Source organism: Magnolia sinica, chromosome 2, assembly GCF_029962835.1.
Source record: "Magnolia sinica isolate HGM2019 chromosome 2, MsV1, whole genome shotgun sequence".
Classification (NCBI taxonomy): domain Eukaryota; kingdom Viridiplantae; phylum Streptophyta; class Magnoliopsida; order Magnoliales; family Magnoliaceae; genus Magnolia; species Magnolia sinica.
In genome coordinates, this window is record NC_080574.1 from 23273407 (window position 1) to 23289656 (window position 16250).

General features: G+C 37.2%; 1 protein-coding gene across 1 annotated transcript; it reads left to right on the plus strand.

The window, feature by feature from the left end:
* Positions 1-6015: 6015 nt before the first annotated feature.
* LOC131236658 (22.0 kDa class IV heat shock protein-like) lies at positions 6016-7697 on the plus strand. The gene is made up of 2 exons (XM_058233975.1): positions 6016-6487; positions 7254-7697. The coding sequence occupies exons 1-2, from the start codon at positions 6031-6033 to the stop codon at positions 7571-7573; spliced, it is 777 nt and encodes a 258-aa protein (XP_058089958.1). The 5' UTR covers positions 6016-6030; the 3' UTR covers positions 7574-7697.
* The last annotated feature ends 8553 nt before the right edge of the window (positions 7698-16250 follow it).

Genomic DNA, 16250 nt, shown 5'->3' on the forward strand with positions numbered 1-16250 from the left:
AAATGTGGTCCACCTGATGATTCGATATGGAATATTTACTTATAAGGTGACCATCATGTTGGTGCCAACCTATTGGATTGTTTGGATGCTGTACAAACATGAAAGGTTGAAAGTTATCTACTAGTTGTACCGTAACTTACGGTCCAACCCGCTGGACTTAAGACCTGCTGTATATGTAATTATCAGAAATCGGATTGCGTATTGAGTTACACCTGTACGCTTTTATCGTACTGAGTAAACTCAGTTGGGCCCACTGTGAATGTATGTGGTTTATCCACACCGTCCATCAATTTTTCCTGCTAATTTTAAGGGTTGATCCCAAATTTGAAGTAAATCCAAAGCTCAAGTGGACCATACCACAAGAAACAGTGTGGAATAATGATTTCCACACCTTCCGAAGGCCCACAGTAATGTTTATTTGTCATCCAACACGTTGGTAAGATTACAAAAACATGGATAAAGAGAAACCACAAACATCAGCTTGATCCAAAACTTCCGTGGCCTCCAAGAAATTTTCAATGGTAGAGGTTCAATCACACTGTTTCCTATAGTGTGGTCCACTTGAGATTTTTATATGCTCCCGTTTTGGGCTCAAGTCCTAAAATTATCTGTTAATATGGATGAATGGAGTGAATAAAATACATAAATAACGGTGGACCCCACAGAGGTTACTCAGTACGCAATCCGCTTTCAACCTGTCAGTAGCTAATCCGCGTCCCTCACGCCAGCTGCACAAGTGACAGGCTGTACGTGTCGTGTGAAGACGAGCGCGTACGCGCCTCGAGCTCTTAGTTGTTCGAACGGCTTAAATGAGATCAAAGGTACATGGCCCCACCATGATGTATGTTTTGTATCCACGCCGCCCATCCATTTGGAGATATCACTTTAGGGCAAGATCCAAAGAATGAGTTAAATCCAAAGCTCCAGTGGACCCCAGCAGAGAAAACAGTGGGGCAGTGACGCCCACCATTAAAAACTTCTAAAAGCCACAAGAGTGTTAGATCAACCTGATATTTGTGTTTTCCCTTCTTTCATGTCCTTTTTAACTCTTGAACAGGTTGGATTTCAAATAAATATTATGGTGGGCCGTAGGATAGTTTCAACGGTGGGAATCACTCTCCCCACTGTTTTCTGTGGTGGGGTCCACTACAAATTTTTATCTGCTTCATTCTATGGTTCATATTCTAAAATGATATCTCAAAATGGATGGACGGTGTGGATACAACACATACATCATAGTGGGCCCACATAACTTGGTGACATCACTTCAGTAGCCTAATCCGCGGCCCACCGGTTCGTACAACTCAGAGCTCGAGGAGCGTCAGTGCTCGTCTTCGCACGACACGTACCTAGAGCTGCTTATAGCTGGTGTCAGCTAAGCAGTACGTTTTTTTATTTTTTTTTCTTTTCTTTGCTTGTTAGTACACCCGATTGATAGCATTGTACTTGAACTTGAAGCTTCTTCCGGAAGCTATGAGACGTGGTCACGTGAAGCTTCTTCAGGAAGCTATAAGTGGAGCTTCTTTAGGAAGCTGGTGTGAGCTTGTGTGGGGGTCATCTTGAATTTTTTGGTTCATCCACACCGTCCATTAGTTTTTTCATATCATTTTAGGGGTTGATACTAAATTTTAAGTACATCGCACCATAGGAAACAATGAGAATAATGATTCTCATACCATTGAAAAAATGAATGATCCGAACTTTTCCCAATCCGATCCGACTCGGGTTTCCTAACTTGGTCGGACGCAGATCGGTTCTACGTCAGCAGAGTTCGGATCTGTTCGAGTCTGATGACTCGGATCCGGTACCGGTTCTGATCGAGTTCGGGTCATACCCTGCAAATTTCGAATCAAGTCAAGTTGGACCAAATCCGATCTGACTCGATTCGATGCCCAGCTCTACCCGGAACCATCGCAAATTTTCGATGGTTCACATCCGTCATTTGATTTTTGTTGCGTGGCAAATAGCGACGGACCAAAACCGTCATTAATTTGATTTTACGACGGACAGGTTCCGTCATAAATTCATAATTTCAGCATATTGTCTAAAGTAATTTTTGATCGATTGGAAGTCGTAGGAGCAATTATATTTCCATTAGAGGTTCACAGAGCAATTACGGGCACGTCGGAGTTCCTTAGATTAATTATAGGTCCCAGGAGGTGTCAAGTGCGATTACGTCTTATTAGAAGTCAATGGAGTGATTACGGTCATGGGAGCGATTAAAGGCCTCGGGAGCAATTACGGACCGATTTAGAGTCACCAGAGTGTTTACGTTCTAGTTATATGAGGTCCTTAGTTGGCCCTCCTAACATTTACATGATCAATCTCATTGTTTATTCTTATGACGAATAGTATCCATCATAAATTTGTGGTGGATCTGAATCTGTCGTAGATACATTGCAAATTTTTGACAGTTCACATCCGTCCTTTGATTTTTGTTGCATGGCAAATAGCGATGCACCAAAACCATTATTAATTTGATTTCGCCACGTACATGTTCCGTCACAAATTCACAAATTTGGCATAATGTTTGAAGCGATTTCTGATCGATTGGAGGTCGTAAGAGCATTTACATTCCCATTTAGTGGTCCAAAGAGGAATTATGGGCGCATCGGATTTCCTTAGATTGATTATAGGTCCGAGGTCTCAAGAGCGATTACAGATTGATTAGAAGTAAATGGAGCGATTATGGTTAGGGGAGCGATTAAAGGCCTTAGGAGCGATTACGGACCAATTTATAATCGCGAGTGTTTACGTTCCAGAAGTAAGTCTTTGATTGGCCTGATCCTTGAAGTCCTTCTAGCCTTTACATGATCAATCTCACGTATTTTTTATTTTTATGACGGATAAGATCCGTCATAAATTTGTGGTGGATCTGAATCCATCCTGAAACCATCGCAAATTTTTGACAGTTCACATCTGTCGTTTGATTTTTATTACATGGCAAATAGCGACGGACCAAAACCGTCGTTAATTTGATTTTGCGGCAGACAAGTTTTGTCAAAAATTCATAGTTTTGGCATATTATCTGAAGCGATTTCTGATCGATTGGAAGTCATAGGAGTGATTATATTTCCATTAAAGGTCCACAATGCAATTACGGGCGCGTCAGTGTTCCTTAGATTAATTATAGGTACCAGGAGGTGTCAAGTGTAATTACGGACTGATTACAAGTCAATAGAGTGATTACGATCATGGGAGCGATTAAGGGCCTCAGGATAAATTACGGACTGATTTATAGTTACCAGAGCGTTTACATTCCAGAAGTAGAAGGTCCTTAGTTGGCCTAATCCTCGGAATCCGTCTAGCATTTACATGATCAATCTCACGCATTTTTTATTCTTATGATGAATAGGATCCATCATAAATTTGTGGTGGATCTGAATCCGTCGCAGATACATTACAAATTTTCGACGGTTCACATCCGTCCTTTGATTTTTGCTGCATTACAAATAGCGACGCACCAAAACCGTCATTAATTTGATTTTGCTGCGTACATGTTCCGTCGCAAATTCACAATTTTGGTATATTGTCTGAAGCGATTTCTGATCGATTGGAGGTCGTAGGAGAGTTTATATTCCCAATAGTGGTCCAAAGAGCAATTATGGGCGCATTGGATTTCCTCATATTGATTATAGGTCCCAGCAAGTCTCAAGAGCGATTACAGATTGATTAGAAGTCAATGGAGCAGTTACGGTCACGGGAGCAATTAAGGGCCTCAGAAATGATTACGGACCGATTTATAATCGTAAGAGCGAATTAGTCATGGCAACTTGAGGTATCTGTGATATTATGCGATGTATTGTGATATCATATGATATTTTCTCTGATACTAAAAATTCTAGATACTGTCTTGGGGTTCCATATCACCCACATGGAATACACGACATACCGTGGAATATATTGGTTGATATTGTTAATATTAGAAATACTAATTCTATCTCATCAAGAGAAACCCATCTTACAGCCTTCCAACATGTGTCGGAACCCCAAGACATGATGTTTGGATGATCCAAATGTTCCATTACATGGTACAAGACGGGGTTGGTGGGCGCTAGTTCCTCAAATGTCTAATACACCATGGTTAGGACCATGCAGGTGGCTCTAGTTCATGCACTATATACATACAAGATAGTTTTATATATGAATCGATATGCATGATATTGTCTACATGCTTGTTTTGCCTAAATCAGAGTATAGATCTCTACTTTTAAATATGGATTATTGGTCCATAATCTGGATTGCGGGATTCAAAATGGAAAACCTGTCAACGGAAGGATCACCTAAGATGATCATCTCATGACCATGGACAACGAATCAAATCACATGGTTGTATTTCTCTATTTCAGAGGGAAGCAAGGTCAAAAAGAGTTAGCAAGTCAATAGGAGGTTGTGAGTTTAGATAACATTGGACTGTGCATCTTAATCCATTGAACTTTTCAGTTAGATGCAGATGGGTAGTTTTATTCGAGCATCCATTAGAATTCCATGAACAGATGACTGAATTGGAAATTCAGATCATAGCCTGTCCAAGGTAGAATACACATCATCCCAGCATGCAGGGATGTCAGCCCCATCCAGTCCAGCAATACAAGCTGGATGGGTTGGTGACATCTCGAGGAGGGACTTATTCAACAAGTTGGACCATGCAACGAAAAGCTGGGTGTGGCCCCACTTCCTGCAATAAACTGGTTTAGGGAGCCCATGCAACGAAAAGCTGGGTGTGACCCCCACTCCGTCCATCTATGTGTGCCAGCTCATGAAGACAAGGCCATCCAAAACTCAAGTCGGCCACATCACGGGGGAAAGTGGGAATGGGGATGCCTACAATTGAAATCTTCTTGGGGGCCAACGAAGTTTTCAGTGAGACTGAAATTGGCTTTTTCCCTTCATCCTTGTGGGGGCCACCATATGAACGGATTGGATGTCATCTAAACATCCCAGGAGACCCAAGAAGGTTTCAATGGTGTTACTTGTTATGTAACCCACTTGACTCTTAGATCAACTGGATGTTTACGTCCCAATATTAGCATTTAGCAGTAGGGCTAGAAGTCGGCGGGTTGGGTTGGTGGTCAACCCTAGTCCAACTCAAGGTTCCTATACTCAACCCTCATCCAACCCAACTCAACTTTGGGCTGGAAATTCTCAACCCAACCCAACTCAAGCGGGCTCAGTTGGGTGGATGCAAACTAATATTTTCATTATTATTATATTTCAAAACACGTCTTATTTTTATACCTATGCATGATTTTATTAATTACATATGTAGTTATTTATCGTAAAGAATTTCACTTTTTTTCTAAACAAAGAAGCTAAAATATAAGACAAGTCCTGTTTTGTAAGATGCAATCTATTTGGGAGAGAGAAATCCAGCATATCTTATTAGCTTGAGTCATCAGAAATGACGACACTAGAATTTCTGGTGCCTTTAAAACAGATGATCCACGTTCAACTATAATTTACAAGTACCATATATATTGGAAATGACATGGACCAATGAGACCCGACAACACTGGAATTTCTTGTGCCTTCAAAATAGATCCACACTCAATTATAGTTTTATATGTAACATATATATTAAAATTGACGTGGACCAATGAGACTTGACAGCACTGGAATTTCTTGTGCATTCAAAACAAGTGATCCACACTTATTTATAATATATAAGTAACATATATATTGATCGGTTCAGGTTGTGTCGGGCAACCCAAGACCTCAATCCAAGCTTGACCCAAGTTTTAACGGTTGGTGTTTGTATGGCCCAGGCTGAGACTGAACCCGATGCATTCTACCCGAGCCCAACCCGAGCCCAACCCGATGTTGGGTCTATCATGGGTCGGTCGGGTTGAACCCGCCCAACTTTCAGCCCTAATTAGCGGGATGATGGACGGAGTGGATGTCACACGCGAAGGACGGTGGGCCGCACAGAGCCTTTTGTTGGTATAGTCGAGTTTGTTGAGCAACTGGGCCCGCTCAACCCGGCCCGCTTAGATGGAGATCGCCTGAAGTGTCTGGAATCCTCCTCTTTTGATGACTTCCCACGTCATAAAAAAAGCGGGAACCTTCCCTTCATCCCTCCCCAACTCAGGAGAACTTTCAAGAAACGACTCTCAATGCCACGTGTCAACAGTCCGCACCGTTATAAAATCCTCCTCCCGCTCGTCGTTGTCCAAAGATCTCGAATCTCGGCATCAAACTTCCTTCTGGAAACGTAAACGCTCAGCAACGAAGATGCAGACATTCGTTATATGCGCCGTTACTCTCCTGCTTCTCGCCTTCACGTCGCCGCTAGAGGGGTCGCTGATTCCGTTACTGGACCGTCCGGGGAATGTCCTGTCGGAGCTGTGGCAGGACAGGTTCCCCGATCCGTTCCGTGTTCTCGAGCAAATCCCGTTAGGCATCGAAAAGGAAGAGCTGGCAGCCTTGCCCGCCAGGGTCGACTGGAAAGAGACACCCGAGGCGCACGTTATCATGCTCGATGTACCTGGTAAGTTTGTTGGGGCTTCCATTTGTATATATGAAATCCACTCCGTCCATCAGCTTCTATCATTGATTCTAACACTTTTGAGGCAAAAAATCAGCAAGATACACAACTCAGGTGGACCACACCACGGGAAACAGTGGGAATGAGATGCTAACCATAGGTTCGTACGTCTGTGGGCTACCAAGGTGTGTATCTTTCCAAATCGGATTCGGCAGTGACCCCTGCCGTGGGCCCCACTATGATGTATGTGTTTTATCCATGCCTTTCTCATTTTAGAGCATGAAGTAGAAAATTAGGCATATTAAGATCTAAGGTGGACCACACGACATGAAACTGTGGTGATTGAATGCTCACCATTAAAATTTTCTTAAGGCCTGTAGTAATGTTTATTTGCCATCCAACTTGTTGATTATGTCTGGTAGGCCTGAATGAAGGGAAAGCACAAATAACAGTTTGATCCAGAAGTTAGGTGGCTGGCAAGAAGTTTTTAATGGTGGCTGGCCGTTCAATCATCACTCGTTCTTGTGGTGTGGTCCACCTGAGATTTGGATCTACCTCATTTTTGGGCTATTGCCCTAAAGTAAGCTAGCAAAATGGATGGACAGATGGAGGAGGGGTCACTACCGAAATATTTCATCAAAGCCGTTAACAGGTGTAATCCCACCCGAACGAAGTGAAAATACAAAAATAACCAGAACATCGGGCGGGCGACAGCATGTGAATCTTGCAGGTGTGAAGATCGCGCGTGTTTTCCATGTGTATGTTGCAGGTGTGAAGAAAGAGGAAGTGAAGATCGAGGTGGATGAGAATCGGGTGCTGCGTATAAGTGGAGAGAGAAAGAGAGAGGTGGAGAAGAAGGACGGGCACTGGCATCGAGTGGAGCGTTCTTATGGAAAGTTTTGGCGCCAATTCCGATTGCCTGAGAATGTAAATTTGGAGAATGTGAAGGCTAGATTGGAAGATGGAGTGCTGACTGTTACCTTGGCCAAGCTGTCACCTGACCAGATCAAGGGTCCCAAGCTTATTAGCATTGAAGCCGAGGAGAAGGAGAAGCTTGGGGATGGTAGCCATAAGAAGGTTGAGCTTTGATTTCACACGGGTGTAATGTAGGCACGTGTAGTGTAAGGTTGTAGGCTTGGAGAGGATGGAGTTTGGGACGTCTATGCATAAATGATGTAATGAAGTAATAAGAGAGGAAATGTCTTTTTGAGTTGTGAATTAGGATCCTTTCTAGGTTCTCTGAGCAGGTATGGTTTTAAGTCCAGCCAGTTGGACCACAGGTCAGCGGATAACTTGCATCCACCATGTGCTAACACTACTCTGAGGCCTCTGATGGGCCGATTAATCTTAAGTGGTAGGAGACCGCTATCATTTGGCATTATTTGCTAAATGGTCAAGAATATATTCTTTATTAGTATGAAATGTGGACATAAGAAAGTATTAAACTCTAGTTTTAATACTAGAGTTCTATTAAAATAAGTGGATTATCTTATTCCTCTCTGTCTATATCTACGAACCGCTCCTGTCTTTCGATATCTAGGAACGGACAGATCTGTATGAAGGCCCGTTGTGATGTATCTGTCTATTCATGCCATCCATTCTTTTTTTTCTATAATCATTTTGAAGGTATGAGCTAAAAAATAGGAAGATCCAATGCTCAAGTGGACTATACCATAGATGACTCTTGCATTTAATGCAACACAAGATGATGACTCTTGCATTTAAACCTAAGATTACTATTGGTGTGGTCCATTTAGGGTTTCATTTGTTTCATTTTTTTTGTTTATACTTTAAAATGATAGTACGAGGAAAGATATTGGATAAACATATATATCACGATGGGCCCCATACAAATATGCCCCTTATGCCCAATATGCCCCTTTGGGGATGACACAATTTGCTTCCATGCCAAAATTATTTTATACAAGCAAGAACGTTATTAAAGCAAGTCTCTCTCTTTGCTTTAAGTGAAAATCTTATCAAAGCATTTTTTTTAATCCAACATTAAATGCATTTTTTAATATGAGAATGCAATGATGTGAGGACTCCCTATACACAAAGCCATGTACATGGGAGTCCATTTCTAATTAATATACATGTGTACGTGATAGACTATGCTGGTGGTGAAAGAATTAATGAGATTTTCATAGTCGATTGTTCAAATTCTAGTCTCACACAATTACAACCAAAATTAGCTTTTATGCTGTCTGTTCATCATAGGCATTTATCTTTTTATTTTAATTTTAACCATTATCACTCTTGAGAGCATAGGACCCCAATGTATAATACTTTGTTTATCTATCCACAATATCCCACTAAATCATAAGGAATATTGCTAACTTTATAATGAAAGGCCATGGGACTTTTCTTATGATGTATTAGGTAATTCCATTAGCTATCTTGACACGAACTTTGGTCATACCAAATGACTAGAGGTGGACATCGAGTCAAACCGAATCGAGCTTGGCACAGTTTGGCTCAGCTCAACCAATAGACTACCCAAGCTCGAGTTTAGCTCGACTTGGTCCTCGAGTTAGGCAACCTGACTTGGCTCGGTTTGGTCACACTGATCTAACAACCTTGAGTTCAAGCATAGTTCGAGCTTGAGCTTTCTGAGCCAAGTTCGAGGTCGAGATTTCAAGTTTGTGCGTAAAAAGAAATTCATAAATATATTAATCAATTCACTAAGGTGATTAGACAGTGGCAAACTAGAGTTACCATGTTTTGCTTGAAAAAGGTGACCGAATTGTGGCAGACTGAACAGTTGAGACCGAGTTCGTGCAGAGACGGACGACCGGATGTCTGGAGTGAGGGTGGACTGTAGTCTAGTCCTCTTTTTTCCTTGATATAATTGTGAAATTATTCTTGTATATAGGCCTGAATTTTCTTCTTAAAGTGAGGGGCGCTGGCAAGAGTGTGTGTGTGAGAGAGAGAGAGAGAGAGAGAGAGAGAGAGTCGAGACTCGAGAGTAGGCAATAGGCGCGGCAGATGAGCGATTGTGCAAGACGCTAGATGGGCGAGAGAGTGAGTGAGAGAGAGATTGTGAGAGAGAGAGAGAGAGAGAGAGAGAGAGAGAGAGAGGGCTAAATGCGAGGCAGACGGGCAAGGTGATTCATTAGGTCAAGAGGGGTTGGTTGTTGAGACTCAGCGAGCAAGGATGTGGGGAAAAGAATTCAGAAATTAGAATAGGCAAAATTTTAGGGCTAGGTCAAATATAAAATGGGCGCCCATCTCTTAAGGCTTATCTCTCTCTCTCTCTCTCTCTCTCTCTCTCTCTCTCTCTCTCTCTCTCTCTCTCTCTCTCTCTATATATATATATATATATATATATAAAGAAATGAGCAAAATTGAAGCCAAACTGAGTCGAACCGATTTGAACTTCGAATCGAGTTGAATCGAGCCAGGGTCAATTCGAGCTCAGCTCGAAAATCTTTTAATCTTAAAATAATGTCTCAACTTGGTTTGAACCCAACGTTTGAGCCGAGTTGAACTAGTTTAAGCCGAGTCGAGCGAGCCAAACAAGCTAGCTCGAGTCGTGTCCATCTCTACAGATGACGAATGGATAGTCAATTCATGATAATCTTGCGCACGTGCTTGGTTCCACCAAGACCTCGAATAGGCTGTCACTGTCACATCCTGAAATTCGAGTACAGAGTGTGCACCCTCAGACTCAAGTTTCGGCCCATGACACGTACACTGAGTGTACTAATTTCATTTAATTATACAATTATTCATTTACCTACTAGCTCTACCGTAGATTTACATTCCATTCATACTCAACAACATCTCAAAAATAAGAAACGATCATTTATTCCAATAATTAATCATAAACATAACTAAGGACCCTCTCAATTGGGATCTTATAAAATGAAATAAACATGTCCAACAACTTGAAAGAATTAATTTACAATCTCAGAAAATTAAATATAATTAAAGTAAAAATATCATGACTAGTCTAAGGCTGCAACTTCTTCTTTTGTCAAGTAGAGTCACGTGTCCCTTAAGTCCTTTCTGGCTTGACCACATATTCCTATTTTTGAGCCACCGGCCCACCCTCATTCACATCTGTACGATTTTTTCATCAATAAAAAATATAAGCTGGCCAGGCTTAGTGATATAACCCAGCATGGTTCATAATCATCTCAATTAAAATAATACAAAAATACATGTACAATGATGTAAAATGGGGTATGAATGCATCAGATGAGGGGATCGTCCATCTACTTGGGTTGGAAGTTGCCAACCCGCATCCACCCATTGGGTAGGCTTCCACCTTTCGATAGGCTTGGGCATAGCCCGCATCTGGTAACGCTCTACCAGGATCGACATTTCTTCTAGGGAGGGCCCCTAAGATCGACCATGCATTATGCAATGCAATGAATGAGGGATGATATGTAAATGCATATTTTTCATATTTAGCATAGTTGTCTCGATTAAAATATTCACATATAAATTTATCATACAATTATCATATCAAAATATTCAAACCAGTAAATCAATCAAACAATCACAATGATTTGTTTTAATTTTAATAAATTATGAGACAAGTTGGGTTACTCACCTGAGTCTGATAGTGTAGAATCCACAGGGTAATTATGTTGGTTTGAATTCAGAAATTCTATCAGTTATATCAACAATATTATTATTCATATGTTTTTATTACATGGTGGAGCTCACCTCTTATTAACATTTTAGGTGGTCAGATCCAAAATAATCAAATAATTAAAATTTTTATTCTATTTTTTTCTCCTTTTTAAGATTATAAAATTGAATGATAATTACTTGATCGAGGTGGTCCATCGGATGGTCAGATCATTCAGATTCTTGAGGTATTATCATGTTTTGCCTCTACACATTAGATGGATGGTGTGGATCTAACCACACATACACCAATGGCCCATCTTGACCTTCTACGCCAAGTGATACCAACACTTGCGCAAAAATCTAAGATTCCTTTATTAAACATTTTAGATCTGACTAATGTCGCTTATCTGACTGTTAGATTGATCTAAAAATTACGGCCATTGTATATTTTGCCCAAAAGAATCATATGATCTGTACAGATCTATCTTAGCACAATCAGATTCCATCCATTTAATTTATTCTTAAAATATTACTAATTAGACCAAAATCATAAAAACATCACTTTATTAAAATTGACTCTACACACCTATATAATGATGGTGTGGATGATCCACGCCATCCATTGTATAGATCAAGAAGAAATTAACAACATAATAAAAAATTAAAAAGATCTAACGATTAGAACTTACCTGATCGAGGCTTCTTAGAATTTTCTCTTCCTTTTACTTTAGGCTTCCTATCTCCTTTTTTTTAATACAGAAACCTTTCCGTATCCCTTTTAAAGAAAATTCTATAGGATTAGCACATCCTCCCTTATCTTGAATTTGAATTTTTTTTATGATATTTAATAAAAAAAATTATTATTACCACTTCAAGAATCGATCCCTAATCCTCTCTCTCAACTAAGAATTTCACTACCAACTCAACTATTGACTTGTTTTTATTTTTTATTTAAAAATAAAATCTTTAAATATTTAATTTAATTTTTTAATAATGTACCAAAATTTAGGGTTGTTACATTTTACCCCTCCTAAAATAAAATCTCGTCCTCGAGATTTAGAAACTAACATTTCAATTTTTTTTTCTTTTTTTTATTCTTTTTGTTTTTATTGGCATTGGTCACACTTATATTATGGATGGTTTTATATACCGGATTGGTCTTTTAGTTTTTGTAATAGTGAATTTATAAATATGTAAAATTTTGTCAAAAACTATGGTTTATAGAAGATTCAAAAATTCAGACAGTGAGGGTTATCTAAAAATAAACATTTTTTTTCCAGTTAAAAATAAAATTTAGTTTTTAAAAAAATTTTAAAATTTTATTTTCTTAATTATTTTCTTTTGAACTCGATTTATTAATCTACGATGTAGCCTTTGAATCACCTTAATTGGACTCGTACTTAATTAGTTATGAGTTTCTCAAATCAGGTGATTTTCATTATTTAACAAAATATAAGGAGTAAATTTTTTTTCTTTTTTATATTATGGGCTCTTAGGTTGGGTTTCTAAGTTTCAGATACCATAACAATCAATGATCTTATGTATTGCATCACTCAAATAACCAACGAAATATTTTAAATTTTGACTCACAGACACAATGTTATTTACAGAATTTTAACATTCGAATCACAAGTCAAAATGACTTGAAATTTGAAAAAAAAAAATGTTATTAACTATATGATAAAAAAAGAAAAAAAAATCATATTAAAATTATTACTTTTACTAGGGTTTTTATCGCTGCTAAGGGTGAAAAATCCTGCTGTCCAACAGTCGTTTCTATTGTTTACAGCCTAGTGCTTAAATGTTTATAATTTCTTTACAATTCGAATCATCATAAAATTTTATGGAGTTGTCTAAGGGTATTTATATGACTAAAAAAAATATTCAGGAATTATTTTGAACGATAATTTTATCTGGTTTGATCAGGGATACTAAACTGATCTAGATTTTCACTTTATAATGTTGAAATTTATTAGAAAATTAGAAATAATTTAACCATACCTTGAAATTTAGGGAAGACATTATCCTATACTTGAAAAAAATTCTAGTGAGTTTGATATTTATTTATTTATTTATTTATTTCTTTTTTTTTTCTTTAAATATTTTTTTTTCCACCAAATATGGACTTATGATCCTATAAGAAGGAATTTTTAAAATTTAGTAGAGATTATGGTTTTTTTTTTTTTAATACTTAATATATTTTTTTCTTTAAATGAAGTACTTCAAATAAAAAAATATTTATTTAACCAAAGGTAATTATCAAAATGAAAAATTCTATTAACTCAAATCTATAGAAAGTCAGTATGGACAAATTGATTTTCGGTTTAATGACTGTTGTTTATATTACATTTTATTATACTATAAAATTTCAGATTATGTTAAAAATTTATATGGAGATCTTATTATAAGTTTACTGTCTCTATAAAATCTTAGCTCAAAATTCGAACTGTAAAAATTTTTAGAATTCCTGCAGTCAGTCCTGTCCAGAATTTGATAATTTATGACCAGCCCGTACTAATTCACTGGATCAGTATATTTACTATAAGATTCAAATTTTATTATTATTTTTATCTTAATATAGACTTGTCTATCTTCGATCAGGCTTTTGAATCGCCTCAATCGGAGTAGTACTTTTATAGCTATGAATTTTATAAGTTGGGTAATTCTTGCTGCCCATTGCTGTCCAGCAGAATTTTGTGAATTAAAATATTTTTAAAATTCATTTTCATTATATTAATCCATCTTAATCTAAATTATATTCAAATAAAAGTATAGAGAATTTAAATTCTTATTTCTACGTTCAGCAAAAATTAATAGGAACTTAGTTTTTTTTTTTTTTTTTTGGCAGATTTAATTTCTTTTTAATGGATGTGGTCATAATCACTATTTAAATACTTAGGAACATCAAATTATATTTTATTTTTATTTTAATTAATTAATTAATTATTTATTTATTTATTTTGGGATTCCATGACAAGTATACAGTCATTTTATAAAATTTTAGCTTAGTCAGCAATTCACATGAATTTCTAAAATTCCCGCAGTATGACCTATCCAAAATTTGACGAATTTTTGACAAGTCTACACTAAGTCCCTAAATCAGTATAATGACCATCTGATTTCGATTTTCTAATTATTTTTATTTTAATTTAAACTTGTCTATCATCGATCAGGATTTTGAATCGCATCGATCGGAGTTATACTTTTATAGTTATGAATGTTACAAGTTGTGGATGATTCATACTGTCCAACGCAACTTGTCGACTAAATATCTTTAAAATTTATATTTGATTCAGAATAACTCATTTCAATGTAAAACACATTTAATTTGAGTGCAGGGAATCTAGATTTTTTTTTTCTTTATAATAAATTTTAATCCAAACTTTACAACCTACAATTAAGTTTTTTTTTTTTTTTTGAATCACCACCATTAGAATTATATATATTTTTTTATAGTTACGATTTTTACAATCAGAGTCACTACTGTTGTCCATTTCTGTATAGCAGGATTTTGGAAATTTTAATGTTTTTAATAAAATTTTATGGTTCAAATAATATTAAATTACAATATAGGAAAACATCCTAACATTGTTTTATACATTCATTTTTTTAAAAAATAATATATCAATGAATATGGAACATTTATTTATTTATTATTAATTTTTTTCTACGTTTTTTTTTCCCTAATACACAATAGCTAAATAGGGAATCCTAAGTGTACAATTTCTAATTAAAGGGAATCTACCAATTATGTATGTATGTGGGATCATAACTTACAGGTCACACTAAATTTAGAACGAACATCGCTCTGATACCATTCTGTCACGTCCCGAAATTCGAGTACAGAGTGTGCACCCTCAAACCCAAGTTTCGGCCCATGACACGTACACTGAGTGTACTAATTTCATTTAATTATACAATTATTCATTTACCTACTAGCTCTACCGTAGATTTACATTCCATTCATACTCAACAATATCTCAAAAATAAGAAACGATCATTTATTCCAATAATTAATCATAAACATAACTAAGGACCCTCTCAATTGGAATCTTATAAAATGAAATAAACATGTCCAACAACTTGAAAGAATTAATTTACAATCTCAGAAAATTAAATATAATTAAAGTAAAAATATCATGACTAGTCTAAGGCTGCAACTTCTTCTTTTGTCAAGTAGGGTCACGTGTCCCTTAAGTCCTTTTTGGCTTGACCACATATTCCTATTTTTGAGCCACCGGCCCACCCTCATTCACATCTGTACGGTTTTTCCATCAATAAAAATATAAGCTGGCCATGCTTAGTGATATAACCCAGCATGGTTCATAATCATATCAATTAAAATAATACAAAAATATGCGTACAATGATGTAAAATGGGGTATGAATGCATCAGATAGGGTGATCGTCCATCTACTTGGGTTGGAAGTCGTCAACCCGCATCCACCCATTGGGTAGGCTTCCACCTTTCGGTAGGCTTGGGCATAGCCCGCATCTGGTAACGCTCTACCAGGATTGACATTTTTTCTAGGGAGGGCCCCTAAGATCGACCATGTATTATGCAATGCAATGAATGAGGGATGATATGTAAATGCATATTTTTCATATTTTGCATAGTTGTCTCGATTAAAATACTCACATATAAATTTATCGTACAATTATCATATCAAAATATTCAAACCAGTAAATCAATCAAACAATCACAATGATTTATTTTAATTTTAATGAATTATAAGACAAGTTGGGTTACTCACCCGAGTCTGGTAGTGTAGAATCCACAGGGTAATTATGTTGGTTTGAATTCAGAAATCCTATCAGTTATATCAACAACATTATTATTCATATGTTTTTATTACATGGTGGGGCCCACCTCTGATTAACATCCTAGGTGGCCAGATCCAAAATAATCAAATAATTAAAATTTCTATTCTAGTTTTTTCTCTTTTTTAAGATTATAAAATTGAATGATAATTACTTGATCGGGATGGTCCATCGGATGGTCAGTTCATTCAGATTCTTAAGGTATTATCATGTTTTGCCTCTACACATTAGATGGATGGTGTGGATCTAACCACACATACACCGATGGCCCATCTCGACCTTCAACGCCAAGTGATACCAACACTTGTGCAAAAATCTAAGATTCCTTTATTAAACACTTTTAGATCTAACTAATGTGGCCT